Below are 20072 nucleotides of genomic sequence, written 5' to 3' on the forward strand. Positions count from 1 at the left end.
TTGTTTCATTCCATTGGTATGTCTATCTATTTGTGTGTCAGTACCACTGTATTCTGATTAGCGAAGGTTTATAGTGTGTTTTCTCTGGCAGAGCTAACCACCCTCCATCATTGTTCTTCTTTTCATTGACTTCCCTGACTCTTCTTGCATGTTTAATTTTTTCTTAAAATCAAATCAACTACTTCTAGGCATTGTTTCTCACATGATCACTGGATACTTGCATAGTCATTGACTGAAGTGATGACATCTATGAATTGTTCAACTGAACTTTTATTTATTTATTTATTTATTTGGCTGTACCATGTGGCACATGGAACTTTCCCAACCAGGAATCGAACCTGTGCCCCCTTCCTTGCATTGGAAGCGTGGAGTCTTAACCACTGGACCACCAGGGAAGTCCTCAACTGAACTTTTAGAAACATTTTACATATATAAATATAAAGCATGTTAAGCCTATAAAATACCAAGCTACTTTTTTAAAAGGCCAAAAATCATTTGATTAAGCTTTTCTGAACAATGCAGGAAATCTGGGTTATTCTCTCCTACCACCTTTTCAAGCTTCAGAATTTCTCCATTATAACAGATTCTTTTGTAATTTATTATTAGAATGTGATAGATGAGCTGTTTTAAACTCTAGTCCTTTGAGCTCTGTCTTTCTTACAAAACAGAGGTCTTCTTATCAAATCTGAATCATCTTAATTATTGTGCTTCTCCCTCTTACCTTTTCAGGCTGGACACTAGCCCAAAAAACACTTGGCCAGCAAAAAGGGGTTACAGTTTTGAATGCTGTTTGATTCCATTTAAATAGAATGAAACAGCGTACTTGGATAGCATACTTGGATATTTGGATAAAAGGACTTTGTGTCAGTGAATTAAACACTGGAATAGTGACATGGCAGTGCCATTTCCCATTTAACAACACTACTACATTAGCTTGGTGTATATTTTGACACTCAAACTAATTCATTTTCTCTATAAGCCATTAGAATACTTTTTTAAGTAAAAAAGAATATTCTTTTTAGTTTCTGCTTTTGCATAATTGACTCCTCAGTATTCTTGAGTAGGGCCAAACTGACCTAAATTTTTGTATTTTATAATTTAATATTTGGAATATTGAATTTATAGCTTTAAAATGAAATTAAGTGGTAGTACTCTATATATTGAATCCAGTGATTTCATGAATATGGAAATGAAGATTGTGGAAGAAATGACCTTTTATAGTTCATGGCCGATAAGTCATTTTCCCTGAAGATGTCTTAATATAGAGTCAATTCCCATTCTATTGTTCTGTTATCCTTTTAGCAATTGTTCTCTAGTAGGGAGCAAAGTAGATGTTCAAAAAGGAAAGCTCATTGTCTATTTCTGTGTCTGTAGCCCTGGCTAGCTTTAGGAGCTGAGCGTTCTCAGCATGCAGGTTCAGGCCCACCAGCCCCTGGACCAGCTGGACCTGGAGCAGTACATTAGGAGCTTCACTCTCACCAGAGGTCTGTGGGGAGAAGGAAGAATTGTTTCAGGAATGCTACAAGGTTGGAATCACATGTTCCTAGGGTGGGCCCTGAGCAACCTTGTGAGCACAGTATCATGATATCTCTCCTCATGTATGCCCCTTTTCCCACACCTCATGCCTTGTTTCTCTCTTGGTATCATGAACATGGCAGGGCTTTGGAACCCTGTGTTGTATTTCAGCATAAGTGCCCTTCTGCCTAGCTCTTGGTAGGTTTGCTGACTAGCTCTTTCTTCTGGCTGGGTTCTTATTGCAAAGTTGGTGACTTTCTTTAAAAGCACAGTGCTTTCCCTCACCAGGAAGAAGTAAAAATTCTAGATTCAGGTAGTCCTGGATTCCATTCTTGGCTCCACTATTTAACTTAGCTACGTGATCCTCAACGAGTAATTTTCCTATCCAAACACCGCTTTTACAATCTATGAAATGGGGCTGTAACATCTAATGTGAATTTTGAAGATTAAATGAAATAAAGTATGTAAAGGGCTTGGCACACACTATGTGCTTAATTAATATGAAATATAACTTTTCTCTTTCCTCCCAACTATAAATAGTTGATTTTGCTTCATGATGCAAATGCCACCCCTTAGCCACCTGATCAAACATTTGGAATATGGACTACAAACCAGGCCAGAGTTGAGTTTAACATACCCCTTGGATAGCTTGCTACCCACTCAGAGGCCCCTAGATCAAGTTTCTCTATATTCCAGGCTTACTCTGCTCTTCTTGGCAAATCACTGTCAGGGTCCCACTGTGCTTCACAGGCAAGGCCACATGGGTTAGAAATCCACTTCCTTTGGCTAAATGTTACAGGAATTACTTACAAAATTTAACATATTACTGACATTTAACATTTATGGCTACTTTTTATGTTTAACTTACAGAGGGGAAAAAAGACGAATCACAATTGCCATGAGTCATATTATTAAAAGCAGTGGTAACACATGACTCTTCTAACTTACTGGAGGTTGTTTCCAAGCACACAAAAGTATTTGGTTGAAAAACTGAATGACTTTCTGTCAGGTTACTGTCTTCAGGACTCTTTTAGAATGAATAGATTAATTTACATTTTAAGAATAGAACTGACCTTATATTGGCATATTTTGGTGGTGTACATGCTATAGGCAGAGGTGTAGCTTATGTGCAGTAGACACAGCTGCAGCGAAGCTGGCAAATGTGAAGTTGGTGCTGCTCTGCCCTGTAAAGTTACATCTGGGAATTTGTAAAGAGCTCATCGCTGCACTGTACGTTTAAATTCTTAATTCCTTTAAGGCTTATTTCATTTTCTCTTAAATTTATATTTATACATGAACATCTAGTGTCTAAAATAAACCAGATTTTGAAATATGAATCTTCTACTTTATGAATTTACTATGTAAATATTTTATAGGGTTATAAAACTGTATGTTATCTCAAAATGAGAAGAAGAAGGATTGTTTTGAGTTCTACTTTTTGGAAATGTTTAACAAACAGTGGAGCCTCATTTAAACATACTTTTGAAAACACATAGACTTGCTTATACCATGAATCAAATCATGACCTTCAAAATACAGTTACATATGAAAATCCAAGTATAAAATTGTCAAGCTGTAAAAAGCGCTCAAAAACAGGACTAATAACCATAATAACATTATAAAGGGAGTTACGAGTTGTCCCACTGTTTCCAGTATATATTTTTTTGTATATTGTTGATTCATTTAAATATTTAAATATCAGTGATCTCTTGACACCTCTTAGATTTTAAATACAGAACTTCTGTTATTCCAAGTATTTATTTTAACAGTATTTGTATAAATGAAATAGTATAAAAATTTAAACAATATTATACATAGACTATTCTGTGAACCTCATAATACCTAAGATTAATCTTAGATACCTAAGTATTAATCTTTTCACAGATAATAATTTTCTACAAAATATCTACCAAGACTATATGGAAAAATTTTGAATATAATTATTTGATCATTTAAAACAAATCTATGCAAATAAAAATGGATGTCAACATTGTTATTAGACTTTTTATATTAGTCATTTCATCAAGTAAGCTGTCAATTTTTAAGTAATAGACTCCTTAGATTGCCTACTTTTGTACTCTGTACATAGTAGTTCAAAAGCATTTATGATAATGGAAGCAGTCTATCCACATGAACTTGTTATAAAAATTCTGATTAATGAAGCTACTAAATTTTGGGAAGGTTTTTATGTCTCTTCCTTTTACAGTCATAACTTGATTTATGGAAATAGCACATCATGATAAACCCTGTGCCTTTCCCCACCAATACCATGCACCCCAACTCAGGCAATTATTAGTTCCTTTCTATGTTTACATCATTCTGTTTCACATAAATTCACTTAAATTCACCTTTGGAAATATTCTAGGCAGCAGATTTTAAATGTTTTGGACTCAGAACTCTTTTACACTCTTAAAAATTAATGACGACATCAGACATCAAAGAGCTTTGTTTATGTGGGCTATACCTATTGAAATTTACCATACTAGAAATTAAAACTAAAAACTTTTTAAAAATATTTATTCATTCTCTTGAAAAATAAATCCATTTCATATTAACATAGATAACATATTTCTAGGCAAAAAATAACTAGATTTTTGGAGACAAAATATTTAGTGTGAAGGAGTTCATTGTTTTATACTTTTGCAAATCTTGCATATCTTCTGTATTCAGTTTGTTGCAATGTAGTGTTTAAGTTGAAAATATGAAGAAAATCCAGCTTCACACAGACATCTGACTGAAAAGGGAGGAGTATTTGAAGAGTCTTTTCAGATGATTATGACAGTTTTCTTTGCTACTGTACTAGAACTTGACAAGTGGTAGTTTTGTAAAAGTTAGTTCTATGTAGAATCTGGATTATAAAAGTTAGTTTCAATGTGGAATCTGAAACCATGTTAGTTAATAAAATTCCTCATATATTTTAATTGGTAAAAAATCCATTAGTATGTTTTGCACTTATAATGAATCTTTTATCTTTATATGGTTTTGTAATATGCCTTTTTTATTTGAATGTTTATTTGCTGAGTTATTCCATCTTCCAAATGTTGATGCATTTAGTTATATAATATAAAAATAAATCACACTTGTTATCACTGAGCTCGTCAGAAAAGTCTTAAAGTATTGGTAAACTTTTAAGCTCATGGTAGCAATACAATTTTTCCAAAATTCTTTTTTTTTTTTTTGCTTGAAAACTCAAGTTTTGTCATTGTCAACAAAACCTTTCAGTTTTTCTTGAACTGGCAGGCTTCCTTGTTTCAAAAAGACTTCCACTTAAATACCCAAGTCTAAAAAACTGTAATTTGTCAGTTGGTCATTCTCTCACGTAAAAACGATGTTTTGTGAAAAAGCAAGGAGCTAATTCAGCTCTCAACTAAGTGCACAATTTCTTCTCCTCATGATAGTTATTTACTTTGCTACGGATAGTGCTTTTTACATACTTCCCATTTCATCACATGGGGTATTAGAAAGATATAAACTAAAAAGGTTGAGATTTTATAAAATTAATCATTTTTACCACTTTATCAAGGATATTCTTAAGTGAAACTGGCTTTTTTTTTTTTTTTAAACTTAGAGTGCACGGCAGTATGCAGAATCATACAAGGATTACTAGAGCAGTTCAGTGCCCCTGCCTGGATTCTTGCTAAGATGCCAACATTTTTAACCCACTAGTACTTTTGCACTGTCAGTGCAAATATCAACATATAACATCTTTATATTATTATGAGAATAATTTTTAGTCATGGATCCCCTGAAAGAGTCTCAGAGACCCCAGGGGTGCATGGACCTTAATTTAAGAACAGCTCTCTAAACAGGGGAAAGTGTAGCTTATAAAAAGAGGAATACAGTAAAAATTTTCCTAACTAACCTCCACTTAACTTACTTTTCTTAACTAACCACCTCTTAACTGACTTGCCAATGAAATTAACCTCCATTCCTTGTGTAACTGGCAGCAGCTCTCAGAGACTGCTGAATGTCAAGGCTGTGTCCATTAATTTCTGTTGCCACCTGTAGAATTATGTGCTTAGCAAATGTCAGTTATATTTGTTCTCAAACCAGTTTATGCCACTTTCACTAATACCTCTAATTACACAAGTTTAATAATATTATACAAATAGAATAAGTGTGAGTTTATCAAAAAGAATTAATATTTCCAAAACCAACTTAAATGCTTTGGAATGACTTACTATAAAAAATTGCTGTCATAATTTAATGTGGATGAGATTAGTAAAAGTTTAGGGAAAAACTCGTAAAAGTCTGGAAGGATTCTATATTCCTTCACAAGTATCTTTAATTTCTTCCTATATTAAAGAAACCAAGGCTGGAAATTGTGATGATGTGTTATATGTGTTCTTTGCAGGGAAAAACAATGACACTGATCCGTAGACCCACATTCAAAGACAAGGCTTTTAGCTCCCCTTCAAAAGATTGGTAAATATGTACATATAAATATGTTACGCTGAAATAAAATTCATAAATTAATACCTGTATCTTTTTCTGTGATTCTTAACATGCTTCTTTAGTAGTTTTAGTAACTGCTAGTTAGGATCACATTGAATACGATAGTTCCTTTGCTGCTATTCATGAGCTAGAAGCAAATTTCCTTTGGTTTCCATGACAGTAAAATATAGTGTCATCCGTAATTACTCTCTGTATCTGAAGATGAAGCTGGGTAAGAATGTATTGGTAAAGAATCTAGGTAACCTCTTAGAAATGTAGCTATTACAGATCAGATTTCATAATGATATAGTGATGCACCTGATGGTACCAGGAACTCTTTTTTTTTTTTTTTTAAGTCAGTGTGCTAGGATTTTGTTGAATTGGAAACTGCTTGGAGTAAGCAACTATATGTGGGAATTTGGAAATTTTCTCACAAATTGCATAGTAATATTTCCTGAAGAACAATTATATTAAATGTTCTTTTATCTATAAAAAATAAGTTCATTGGTGTATCAGACGTGTCAGGACTCAATAGATGGTAGCAGCTCATTGATGCCAGCTTTATCATGGCTACGTGTATGTGCTGTCATTTATAGAAGACATGGTGCAGAGACACAGGGCTGGGAAAAAATGCCTTGGAGTCTCTCCCTGCTTCCCCAATCACTATAAGTCAGTGAAGATTGTGTTTCTAACTCCCTGGCCGTGAGCTTTCAGTCTGAGTTGTTTTTTTCCTAGAAGTAGGGAATTAATTCACACTCTTCATAGTCTGTTTACAACCAGTACACACACTGGCCAGCTGACTGGCAAGGCAGCTTTGTCCGTGGCCAACTGGTTAAGAAGCTCATCAACTTTAGTCATTTTAGCACCAGGCTGTTATCACTAGCACAGCTAACCAAACACTGAAGTTATTGTTAAATACCAAAGGATTCTTCCAAATTCCTTATTCCTTAATCATCACATATTCATTGTCAACAGTGTAGCCTAGTTTTATAGGCTTTTTCCTTCATTTTTTTCTTTCTTCCCCAAAATATTTATTGAAAGTCTCCTGTGTGCCAGACACTGTTGTAGTATTGGGGATCCAATAGTGAATACAACAGAGAAGAAAAGATAACCCTGCCCTTATAGAACTTCAATTCTAGTAGGGGATACGTATACGTAAACATATGCATATGCATATACATATACATACTTAAATGCTAAGAGGACAAAAAAGTGAGGAAGGCAAATGAAATACTGTGAGTTGGGGAGTAATGCTGAAGTTCTGACAGAGTGATCAGAGAAGGCCTTACTAAAATCAGGTCTTTAATATAAACTCCTGAAAGAGGAGCACAGTCTAGAAGAGGTAGTGTCTCAGAACATTTTAAGTATTCTTAACCTAGGGTCTGTGGGGTTCGTATGGGAGAAATCCCGTATCTTAATTTTCACTAACTCTAACTGAAATTTTAGCATCTCTTCTAAATCATAAATCTGGATAACCAACTATAGTAATATCAGGAGAACCTGTAACTTTGTCACAGATATTTCCATGTCACATTCAGTTACTGTGTACATCTCAAAATATTATTTATGCTTATCACTACTTATACATTATCATAGTTACTATCCCTGCCATTAAATCTTGTATTTTAATGCCTTAATAAAGAAGCACATATATCACAATTTTTTTAAATATCTGTACTGATAGTTATATTTCAAAGTAATACCTTTCCTGGTACCCCTATGTATTATATGTTATGAATTTTAAAACATATTGAGAAAGAGGCTGAGGCCTCACAAGTTTGCCAAAAAAGAGACTCTGGCATAGAAATGTTAAGCTTTAGTTTAATCCCTAATTGAGAGCTTTCTTCCACCTCCCCGCAAGTACAGCACGCCCTTCATTTGTTTCCCTCTTTTAGAGATTACTCAAATACATCCTGAACAGATAGGGAGGGTTTTCTGGATAATTCCCTAGAACTGTGATTGCAAAAGATCCTTTTTAGCTTCCTGTGTGATGCAGGCCACACGCTATTAATGTACTTGCAGAATTATGTAGCAAGTCAAGCAGAAATTTGGTTTCCTAGCAAATGACAGTTTAATACTTCACAGATCAGCTTTTATAGACTTCCCTGAAAAGTACTTGAAGAACCTTAAAGGCAGTGCCGTTCATTCTATGAGAAAAAATGAGACGCAGAAATCTGAGTTAGAATCAGCTCATTTTACTCCCTTACACCAGTGTTTTAGCCACTCTCCTCATCATGGCATTGACCAAGTGGGTCTGTCTAGATTGAGAGGTTCCAAACTGTACACCGTGGTACCTTTACCTTGACCAGCCCATGGGAAATAAGATAGGATATACACACATGTTGGACAGTTTCAGCACAGCAGCCATAGAACAGAACTGAGAACCCTACTGCAGGTAGAAAGGGGAGGGTGAGCACTAGTTAATGGGTACTCCAGAGAATTTTGCTCTACCACGACATGTTATGTGCTTTCGATCTCTTTGAACATATTCTTCTACCTCTCATGAAGAGTAAAGAAAAAAATCAAAAGTAAAAAAATCTCAACATCTTGATGTTGCCAGAAGCTGGAAAGAGAAAAGTGTTAACTGTAATTTTCACATTAGACAAACTTTATGCTTGTGTCTCATGTGGAAGGAAATCTATCTTTTTTGTCATTAAACCTTTTGCATTGTATCTCCACTTGTGTCCTTTAGTTCTGAGAAATAGATGCTTTAAAAGTGTGATGAGGGCTGTGAGCCTGGTGGCACTCATTTGCATAGCTTCTTTTCCTTTACAGGTTGGTGAAAGATGCTCCTTGGGATGAAGTCCCGCTTGCTCACTCCCTGGTTGGTTTTGCCACTGCCTATGACTTCTTGTACAACTACCTGAGCAAGACACAACAGGAGAGGTTTCTTGAAGTGATTGCCAATGCCTCGGGATATATGTATGAAACTTCATACAGGAGAGGATGGGGATTTCAATACCTGCACAATCATCAGCCCACCAACTGCATGGCCTTGCTCACAGGAAGCCTAGTCCTGATGAATCAAGGTACGTACGGACACACCGAGGGGATGCCTGAGCTGACATCAGTTGTAGTTACCATGTTGTGAGCAAAGCATTTATATAACTAGTCTAAGTATATGTTCATGCTTGGATCCTAACTAAGCCCATAAGATGAAGTAATATCTGGGACACCTCTTGAAGAGTTGAGAGACATCTCTTTCCTCATTTCTGCTTGTTATATTAGCCTGAAGGTTACTTGAGTATGGCGTTTGATTGTCCCAAGCCATATCCTTACAGCACAGGATCAGTGGTGAATCTTCCTTTTTCCAAAGATTTTTGACAGTGAAGGCAGCCAGCCTGGATAGAGTTTTTAAAAGCTGAACAGATGGTTTATTATATGAACTGAATAGTCCTCATACACAAGTATGTATCATTACAGCACTACTTTTCTTGTCCCTCTAAAGACTTTAAAACAATCAATCTACATCATTCAGGTCAAATTTGGAATTGACTTCTGTGGATCGTATAGCTGCTTTACCTTATTGTATTACGTAATTGCTAATATTGCGTTTTCTTTGTTCTTGTAATTCTGACTTAATTACAACTCCTGTGGAAGTCTATAAATGACTAAATAAGATTATGTTTAAGAAAAACAACCCTAAATCACAGTGAGTTATTAGCATTAAATATATACTCATAACTGGCAAATCTTAACTCTTGATTATATTCCCCACAAGAATTAGTAAGCATTTTGCACGTTATCCAGCATCAGATTTTACCCAAGCCTAGCTTTCTCCCTTGTCATATGAGCCATCACTTTTAATTAGATCTTAGAAGAAAAGAAACTAAAATTAATTGAGCATATGGCATGTGCTAATCCTTGTCCATATTTTATTTAATTCTCACATCAACCATAAAAGGAAGCTGGGATCTGGACCCAGTTCTAGACAAACTCAAACTTCACTGTCTTTCCACTATATTTTGTTACCGCTCTCAGAATAGAAGTTCAATTTTAGTAACTTAAGGAAAGCTTGATTAAGAGGGTAACTTTTCATGCTAGCTCCCTTTGCCCCCCACTCTCGCAAAAACAAATGAAATTTTAAAAGTCAAGAGGTAAAGCCATATGAACATCTACCATCAAACCATTTATAGATCCACAGGCCTGTGGAGAGACAGCATCCTGAGTTGGTGGAAGGGACCTTGGAGTGAGCTGGATTGCAGCTTGGGGCCTTGAGGTTTAGTCTAGTACAGTTTTATTTCCTTAGATAAATTTTAGTTCTTTACCAACAGGGATAGAGCTTATTTCTTCATTCTTCACAGTAGAGAACATTGTTCCAGATATTAAGCAGGCACCTAAAATACTGGCTCGAATTGGGTCCAAATTTGAATTTTCTTCGGGCAGGAGTGTTCACATGCCTTTGTTTTCTGAGTAAAGTAGTGGGTTGCTCTGGGATGCACTCTCCCAGAGCCATTCCATAAGCAGCACACACATTTCTAAGAAGATGGGACAAAAGAAGGAGTGAAATCTCTGGTCCTGCACATCTCAGTTAATAATCAGACTTACAGCCCCGGCTTTCTTGGCAGCCTCGCTCGAACTTTAGGAGCTACCTCAGCCACACTGTGCCAATAATTCCATGTTCTCAGAGCAGCCTTGTAGATACTGACTGAGGTAGCTTAGTCAGGTGTAGCTCCTACTGGACTCAGATGAAATTTCAGCAGTGAGAGAGTTAGGATTTTTCCTCTGTTCTGCTAACCCTGTCTTAGGGCTTAGGATACAGGGCTCACAGGATCACACGTATGCAGTTTACAAGTCAGTTGGAAAGAAGACAGGTGTGAAATGTTTAAATGACTACACCATACTCATAGTATTACCACGGAATGAAATAAGGGGGATCATGAAGTTATGATTAAATATCCAACGAGTGTGTTAAGTTTGAATTCAGGAGAACAAGGTTCTTTAGGTGAGTTTGAGATGGTGCATGGAACTTTGAAGGATGGGTGGGATATGGATAACTGAAAATAATTAACATTCCAGGCAAGGTGTATGGATGATGGAAAAAAATACAGGGCAGAGCATCAGTAACAACAATATTGGTACCTCGTATTGAAAGATTTGAAGCTTACAAAGGTAGACATTGCCTCGTCTCATGAATAGGGTTTTTATAAGGAAAATCAGGTAATATCTGGGCAGCAGTGAGTAGCAGTTCTAATTTTAAACATCAGTCACATTGGTATCTGATTGGAGATGGAGGATACAGAGAGAAAAAAGATGAGGATGATTGAGATTTTAAACTCTAATGACTAATGGAAATTGAAAACTATCCAGGAGGCTGGCAGGTCAGGTGTGGAGCTGGATGGGAGAAGGAGCCAGTGTACAATTAACAGTAACCTCTGCACAGCAGAGCCTAAGAATGGTGCTGCACCCCCATGAGATGAGAGCTTGGTCTTACTTAGCCTGGAACCTTGGATTTAGGCTGGGAGGTACCTGGTGGTACCTGGGCCTCTGGAAGCCCCCATACCCAGCACACCTAGTAGACTGTGGTAGAAGGTTCAGCATGGATGATCACACACACGTCTACGGGAGTGATACAACAAAAGTCCACTCATTAGGAGGCAGTGAGCTTAATTTTATCCTTAGGGGTTGTGTATTTTAAATACAAGCAAACAAAACAAACCTTAAATCTAAAGATCAAAGTTCTGTTCATTTTTAGTCATATGCCAGAGGACAAGTCAACCTTTCTGTAATTTTGGGGTAATAATGCATAATTGAGTTGCTAAAAGGATTAAGTAAGATTATGTTCGGTGCTGTGTAAATTATAAATGTTACGAAACGTGAGGAATTGTTATTGTTGCCTAAACGCTGGTCTCACAAGAATTATAGGAAGTAAGCATTTCCAAGTCAAAAAGATTTTAGAAAAAATTTTAGACCTTTAATTTTCAGCTGGGGAAATTGAAAAATGTGGCAGGTTGAAGAAGTGCTTGAACAAAATCATGTGGCTCATTTTTGGCAGATTAGGGACTCCCAGTTTATTTTTGTCACCTTTAGATTGCCACTCCAATGGTCTCTCCACCCCACTGTGCTGCCTTTTCCAATGCTGTGGAATCTAAAACCACGTAAAGGATGAGGTATTGTCTTCTAAGAACAGGATGCGTTGGAGACTGTTCATTTAGCATTTATAATATTTGCAGCTCATTAAAAATTCTGTAAAATAATGGTGACAGTTTTTGTGAAGCGGAAAACTTCAAAAATATTTTCAAACTTCAAAAATATTTTCTAGAAAAATTGAGTAAAAGTCTCAATGTACAGATCCTTTCTTGCAGACATAAAGTATGTACAATTTGTAATCTTAGATGTGGTGTGGTTTCAGTTTATTAAAGATTACGAAATGACTGATACTTATTTAAAGGTTTGTCTTTAATTAATAAATGACCTGTATTCAAGAACTTCTTAACTTAGATCATGGACTCATCATAAACCTGGACTAGCAGGATGTTATTTATAATGTTGATAAGTGAGAGTTTTACAAAATGCAAGTTGCAGTATAAACTGGTCAGATAACTCAGAGGGTTTTATTTGGCCATATTTTTGTTTTTAGTTTGTTACAGCCTTAGTCATTGTTTCCATGTGTTTTCATCTTTCAGGGTATCTTCAAGAAGCTTACTTATGGACCAAACAAGTTCTGACTATCATGGAGAAGTCTCTTGTCTTGCTCCGAGAGGTGACAGACGGCTCCCTCTATGAAGGAGTTGCATATGGCAGCTACACCACTAGATCACTCTTCCAGTATATGTTTCTTGTTCAGAGGCACTTTGACATCAACCACTTTGGCCACCCATGGCTTAAACAACACTTTGCATTTATGTATAGAACCATCCTGCCAGGTACAGTGAGGACTTAGAAGTGGGAAAACATTAAACAACTGTAATTTTTTCTGATTATGAAGATGGACTAGACTAAGAAAAGAGACGTGGGATTTGAGCCATATTGAGGTTAAAGGGATTTTTTTTTAATCAAAGAATAATTCAAGAGTTGTATATAGCCAGGAATATTTGTAGAGTTCATGTGATTTAGGTATTATAAAGCTTAGAGCTTAACAGATCAAATATAATTTGTAGCCTCCACAGTACTTCTATTTTTGTATGTGTACAAACTTGGGTACATATACAAACTCATTTTCATGAATCTAAACAGAACAAAAATACTTATGATTACATGTTAATTTTCCTTTATGTGTGATCCCTAATTGATCCTATTTTACTTTTTTAGTTTTAAATTTTTTCTTCCAAACTATACAAACATGATTCAAAAGAAAGATTACATCTACATATTTAAATTGGGGGTTTAGTATTCTCTTAACACATTTTTGACCAGAGACATATTACAAGCACAGGCGTTAGTTTCTGCAGAAATCCCCTGGTCAATAATGTGTTAATACTCAAAATATTTTGTGGAAATAAATGGTATAAGATATAGAAAGCAAACCAAAAAATGAATTTCTGGGACTTCCCCGGCGGTCCAGTGGTTAAGACTCCGCTCTTCCACTACAGGGGGCGTGGGTTCAATCCCTGGTTGGGGAACTAAGACCCACGTGCCACGCAACACAGCTGAAAATTTTTGTAAAAAAAGAAAGAAAGAAATGAATTTCTATGAAACTTCTAATTTCTTGTTGCTATGTAGCTTAGCCTTTTAAGAGAACTGGCACACACACACACACACACACACACACACACATAAAGAGTTTATTCATTTCTAGGACAGCCTATAACTCTTCCTTATTTCTAAACAGGACTATCGTGTTAGAAAAAGTTTAGGAGGTAAATTTTCATCAGGGTGGGTTTTCCCTCAGTGAAATGCAATTTTTTAGTTGAATGATTCTAGACCTACAGCAAACAATCCAGTTTTTAAATCTTTTTGCTCTGGTTATATACACATGGATTGGATAGAATCTCCATTGTTGGATTAGTTATCAAAAAAATACTGCAGAGCAAAAGAACCATGTTTAGTTTAGAAAAATTTAGTTTAGGCTCACATGCGGAACCCTATTGTTTTGGTTATCCTTAAGCATGCAGGAGAGGCCTCTTTTATCTTTAGTTTATCTCGGTAAACAAAGGCCATCTAAAGCAAGGGCCTTTAAGAGGTCTTAGTGCTTTGTAATTTGATCTGAGTTCTAACAGCCAGCCACATCAGGGCTTGGGTTTGCTGTGAACTGTGTATGTGGCTACTTCCTAAGGTGGAAAAGACAATATGAGCACCTCTAAGAGGAGAAATCATGTATTTGTGTCAATTAGTAAAACAACCTTTATTGAACATTTATGTGCCAGGCACTGTAATAGGCAGGGGATTCAGAGTAATAAAACATCCCATCTGCTTTTAAGATACAGGTTAGTAGAAGATTCAGAAAATCACATTTTATAGTAAGATGTACTTGGATGAGAGTTTACTAAACTGCTAGAAGCAAAAACATTAGCTGTAAATCATGTAAATATGGTCATGCAGGCATTTTTAGAAGGGATTCTGTGTTAAGTCAGTCTGTTCTCAGCAACATTTCTTTTTTATTTTCTCTACAATGGCTATTCTAGTAACGATTATTCCTGTCTGACCCAGAATTTTATCTGGTCTTACCTACATTTGTTTTTCTGACCTATTCCAGTATGATCTTTACATTTTCTCTCTTTTCTTCAACTTCTAATAGTACATACAGGCAGGACCTTCTCTGGAATTGTTTCATTTTCTTCCCATAGAAACTCAGTTTCTCCCTGAAACCTTATAATTTCTGCTGTATTGGATGCCAAGTTGAAGCACCTTATGTTATTATCTTGGTCTGGGGTGTGGGATGAGTTGGTGGGAAAGCTAGTGCTGATCCCAGGTTCAGGGACTCACCATGCACAAGAAGATAGATCTCCCATGTATACATGCAATTATATTTGCCTGTAGCATGGACATTAGAAAATGAGGAAGGTAGGCAACAAACGTAAGCATTAATAGTTGTTTCCATTACCAAAGACAAGTTGCCACATGACAAACCTGCACACAGGTTTGTGGAAGACTTTTAGAAGGATTCTGATTAACTGGCCTGGGGTAGAGCGGGGGCATGGTGGTTTTTTGTTTCTTATTTTTATCTAAGGTACACAATTGAGTCTAATTTGGAACCAGGATTGAGAATCATTGTTTGGGCCTTTATGGAAGTAGGCAGTTTTTAACTTATCTTAATTCTGTCAAACTTCTTTCCCCAGGGTTTCAAAGAACTGTGGCTATTGCAGACTCAAATTACAACTGGTTTTATGGTCCAGAAAGCCAATTAGTGTTCCTGGATAAATTTGTCATGCGTAACGGCAGTGGTAACTGGTTGGCTGACCAGATCAGAAGGAACCGTGTGATGGAAGGTCCAGGGACGCCTTCCAAAGGGCAGCGCTGGTGTACGCTTCACACAGAATTTCTCTGGTATGCTACCTTGTACTGGCTTTAAACAGAAATTGTACCCAGGGGTACAGTGTGCTAATATTTTTACCTTAAAAAAGAAAAACTAATCTACCTTTTAACACTTTCTCCACGCCACCTATGTACTCACAGCTTCAATTCAATTCATATCACAGTTTTGAAATTCTGTTAGAAACATTTCCTTCCATTTAAGATCTGATTACTGTTTGCGTTTTTGCTTTCCATGTATTAGAATACTAGGCTCACACTATTTCCTAGATATGCATGTTTCGATTTACATCATTTTTGAAATCATATAAAGAGAAAAACCACATAATTTAGACTGAGTTATTCTGATTATCACACCAAAAAAAAAGTAGTAAAATGTTTTGTTTTGATAAATGGAGCATTATAATCTTCTAATAGCAAAGCTGTTGCTAAATTTTCAAAACTATTTAAAAGTGGTGACAGTATTTGACAGTTTTACTTTGATAATAAAAGAACCATGTACTTTTTTTGCCTTAATCTTTTAAGCCTAGAAGGAGAAGCCAGGCTCTCCTTTTTAAAGTACTGCCAAATACGTTTTTGGCATCCAATAAATTAAAATAAAAATTACAGGGAACTGGTTAATCATTAATCCCTGATGTCTTTTCAAGCTACTGAAATTTGCATTCAACTCCAAAGTAAGCTTCCGTGGTTTGATTGCTTCTTTTCATTTACAAAAAAAAAAAAAAAAATTGAACGATTAAGAGGGGAAAAAAAGTAAAGTAGTAACTGAGGTAATTTAACCAGCATTTTTTTTTAAGATGTTGGGGGTAGGAGTTTATTAATTAATTTATTTTATTTTTGCTGTGTTGGGTCTTCGTTTCTGTGTGAGGGCTTTCTCTAGTTGTGGCAAGCGGGGGCCACTCTTCATCGCGGTGCGCGGGCCTCTCACTATCACGACCTCTCTTGTTGTGTAGCACAGGCTCCAGATGCGCAGGCTCAGTAGCTGTGGCTCACGGGCCGAGTTGCTCCGCGGCATGTGGGATCCTCCCAGACCAGGGCTTGAACCCGTGTCCCCTGCATTAGCAGGCAGACTCCCAACCAGGGCGCCACCAGGGAAGCCCATAACCAGCATTTTTAAAAACTATCTTCACAGATGAACTGCATATATTAACATGCAACCATTCTTGGCTCCTTTTAGGTATTTGAAGTAATTACTTAATAGTGTTTTTCACTTACCCATAAATAAACGAGAGTTCTATAAAGCTGATCATAGGAGTCAGATTAATGTTAAGTCTAAGTAGATTCAGAAAGTGCCTTTATGGGAATATGAAAACTGACCAAAACCTGAGAGGAGGATGGCCAGTTCCAGTTGTTTCTGGGTTTGTTAAATCATCATAATTAAGCCAACACTGTACTAGACTGAAGCAGAGAGAAATTGCTGATGTCCATAACTGAGACTCCAGAACAAAAGACAAAACAGCCCAAATCAAATAAATATCAATAAGATTAACTCTACCATAGGTGACTGATTCACTTTAGAGAAAAAGTATCTTAGAGCCTTTCTTCCCTTGAGCAGCAAATCATATGAACCTGTCAAGGCTGTTGTCTCAGATCACCAAAAGTGAACAGTCGTCTTCATTATTATTTTTGGAGCCTTCCTGAATCAAAACTTGTGTTCTTAATCATGGTGAAAGTTTGATGTGAATTATCTTACTTTGATAATAAACATCATACATTAAAATAAACTTATATCAAAAAAAGCATGATATCATCTGCAGATTAAGACAAAACAAAACCTTGGAATCGGGCTAGGCAGTGGGTGGCATGATCATAAATCCTCCACTGTTAGATCATTTCCTGAATTTCATCCATTCATATTCTTAGATGTGGTGTTGGCAGTAAATTTTATCTAATATGTGAAATTCGACTCTATTTAAATTTATTTTTTTAGAGGGGGAAAAAGGTACTCTACCAAACTTTCAATAATATCAGTTGTTCGCAGAACAGTGCTTCCTTAGCACTCAAGGATTGCTAGAGTCCAAATCTTAACATGTGGTTTCCTAGAATAGGAGCCCCTCAACTAGAGGTTTGGATGAGCTGCTTAATTCTATGAGCCCCAGTCGTTTGGGTGGCAGTTCTGAAATCATTAAGTGAAGAGTGTCCACGTAGTGACTATCAGTAGCTGTCATTTCCGGCTCAAACCCTTCACAGTTGTAAAGACGCACTCCTCTCCCATTCACCAAGGGCATGATTATACGTGGGTGTTTTCAGAAATGCCCCTAACACAGTCTACACTGCCAGTGCTCTGGGTGGCGTTTTTATGTTGTTTCCTCCAGCCACGTTGCCGTGTGGCCTCACAGCTCTGCTGTGTTCCTTTCACTTCTATCGGGAAACCATTTAATTTTTAAAAATTGATTCTTTCAGGTATGATGCCAGCTTGAAATCTGTCCCCCCTCCAGATTTTGGCACCCCAGCATTGCATTATTTTGAAGACTGGGGTGTTGTGACTTATGGAAGTGCGCTGCCTGCAGAAATCAATAGATCTTTCCTTTCCTTCAAGTCAGGAAAACTTGGGGGACGTGCAATATATGACATTGTCCACAGAAACAAATACAAAGACTGGATCAAAGGCTGGAGAAATTTTAATGCAGGGCATGAACATCCTGATCAAAACTCCTTTACTTTTGCTCCCAACGGTGTGCCTTTCATTACTGAGGCTCTCTATGGGCCAAAGTATACCTTCTTCAACAATGTTTTGATGTTTTCCCCAGCTGTGTCCAAGGGCTGCTTTTCTCCCTGGGAAGGTCAGGTCACAGAAGACTGTTCATCAAAATGGTCTAAATACAAGCATGACCTGGCAGCTAGCTGTCAGGGGAGAGTTGTTGCTGCAGTGGAGAAAAATGGGGTGGTTTTCATCCGAGGAGAGGGTGTGGGCGCTTATAACCCCCAGCTCCATCTGAAGAATGTTCAGAGGAATCTGATCCTCCTGCATCCACAGCTTCTCCTCCTCGTGGATCAGATACACCTGGGAGAGGACAGCCCCTTGGAGATAGCAGCAAGCTTCTTCCACAATGTGGATTTTTCTTTTGAGGAGACAGTGGTAGATGGGGTCCATGGGGCTTTCATCAGGCAGCGAGATGGGCTCTATAAAATGTACTGGATGGATGATACTGGCTACAGTGAGAAAGGAACCTTTGCTTCAGTGACATACCCTCGGGGCTATCCCTACAACGGGACCAACTATGTGAATGTCACCACACACCTCCGAAGTCCCATCACCAGGGCAGCTTACCTCTTCATAGGGCCCTCCGTAGATGTTCAGAGCTTCAGCATCCACGGAGACTCTCAACAACTGGATGTGTTCGTAGCCACCAGCGAGCATGCCTACGCCACTTACCTGTGGACAGCTGAGACTACAGAACAGTTGGCCTTGGCACAGGTCATTGCTGACCGTCAGAAAATTCTGTTTGACCGGAGTTCAGCCATCAAGAGCACCGTTGTCCCTGAGGTGAAGGACTACGCCGCTATTGTGGAACAGAACCTGCAGCATTTTAAGCCAGTGTTCCAGCTGCTGGAGAAGCAGATCCTGTCCCGAGTCCGGAACACAGCCAGCTTTAGGAAGACTGCTGAGCGCCTGCTGAGATTTTCAGATAAGAGACAGACTGAGGAGGCCATCGACAGGATTTTTGCCATATCACAGCAACAGCAGCAGCAGCAGCAAAGCAAGTCCAAGAAAAACCGAAGGGGAGGCAAGCGCTATAAATTTGTGGATGCCGTCCCTGATATTTTTGCACAGATTGAAGTCAATGAAAAAAAGATTCGACAGAAAGCTCAGATTTTGGCACAGAAAGAACTGCCCATAGATGAAGATGAAGAAATGAAAGACCTTTTAGATTTTGCAGATGTAACATATGAGAAACACAAAAATGGTGATTTGATGAAAGGTCGGTTTGGACAGGCTCGGATGGTGACGACGACTCGCAGCAGAGCCCCAGCGCTGTCTGCTTCGTATACCAGGCTGTTCCTGATTCTGAACATCGCTATTTTCTTTGTCATGTTGGCAATGCAACTGACTTATTTCCAGAGGGCCCAGAGCCTACATGGCCAAAGATGTCTTTATGCAGTCCTTCTAATAGACAGCTGTATTTTATTATGGTTGTACTCTTCTTGTTCCCAATCACAGTGTTAGCACTGAAGCTATAAATTGCTTGATCATTTTGTGGTCACAAGTCTGTGCAAAAAATAAAATCATTGCCCTCGTTTGTTACTGGATTTTTTTTCTCAGATTCTTTTAACAAATTAAGGGGAAGGTACTTTCACACAAGAAAGCAGGGACATGGAGAAATCAGTATGGGTAAAGGCAAAGAATTTATCAAAGGAATAAGAGTAGCTTGGTTGTCACATGGTGTTTCTGGAAGTGGCTTGGCTGAATTAGCAGTCCATATAATACTGCTCTTAAAAGAACAAAATGTCTGGTTTTAAGTAATATTTCTTCTTAAGAGAAAAAGACTTAGATAGAATTGGATGTTATTAATATTAATTTAATGCTATTAGCAATCTCCAGATACTATTTTATGAAAAGACTGAAGCACACAATTCTAAGAAATACAGAAAAAAAATTATAATGGCGTAGTCATGTTGAAAATAAATGTTAATAAGTCCTGGTGTGGTGGTGTCACCTTCCTTAGAGAGTAATTCATGAGTTAAGTGAATAACACCATCTGTACATTGGG

General features: G+C 37.4%; 1 protein-coding gene across 4 annotated transcripts in view; it reads left to right on the top strand.

Moving 5' to 3' along the window:
- The window catches only part of DSE (dermatan sulfate epimerase), a 69827-nt gene extending 50216 nt beyond the window's left edge, over positions 1 to 19611 (top strand). For all 4 annotated transcript variants that reach the window (XM_081250665.1, XM_081250666.1, XM_081250667.1 and 1 more), the window contains 4 exons: positions 8725 to 8978; positions 12576 to 12815; positions 15168 to 15375; positions 17764 to 19611. In XM_081250665.1, coding sequence (XP_081106791.1) covers positions 8725 to 8978; positions 12576 to 12815; positions 15168 to 15375; positions 17764 to 19528 — 2467 coding nt within the window. In that variant the 3' untranslated portion in view covers positions 19529 to 19611. The remainder of the gene's footprint in view (positions 1 to 8724; positions 8979 to 12575; positions 12816 to 15167; positions 15376 to 17763) is intronic.
- Positions 19612 to 20072: the final 461 nt, after the last annotated feature.

This window comes from Mesoplodon bidens (assembly GCF_964165515.1).
Source record: "Mesoplodon bidens genome assembly, chromosome: 12".
NCBI classification, from domain to species: domain Eukaryota; kingdom Metazoa; phylum Chordata; class Mammalia; order Artiodactyla; family Ziphiidae; genus Mesoplodon; species Mesoplodon bidens.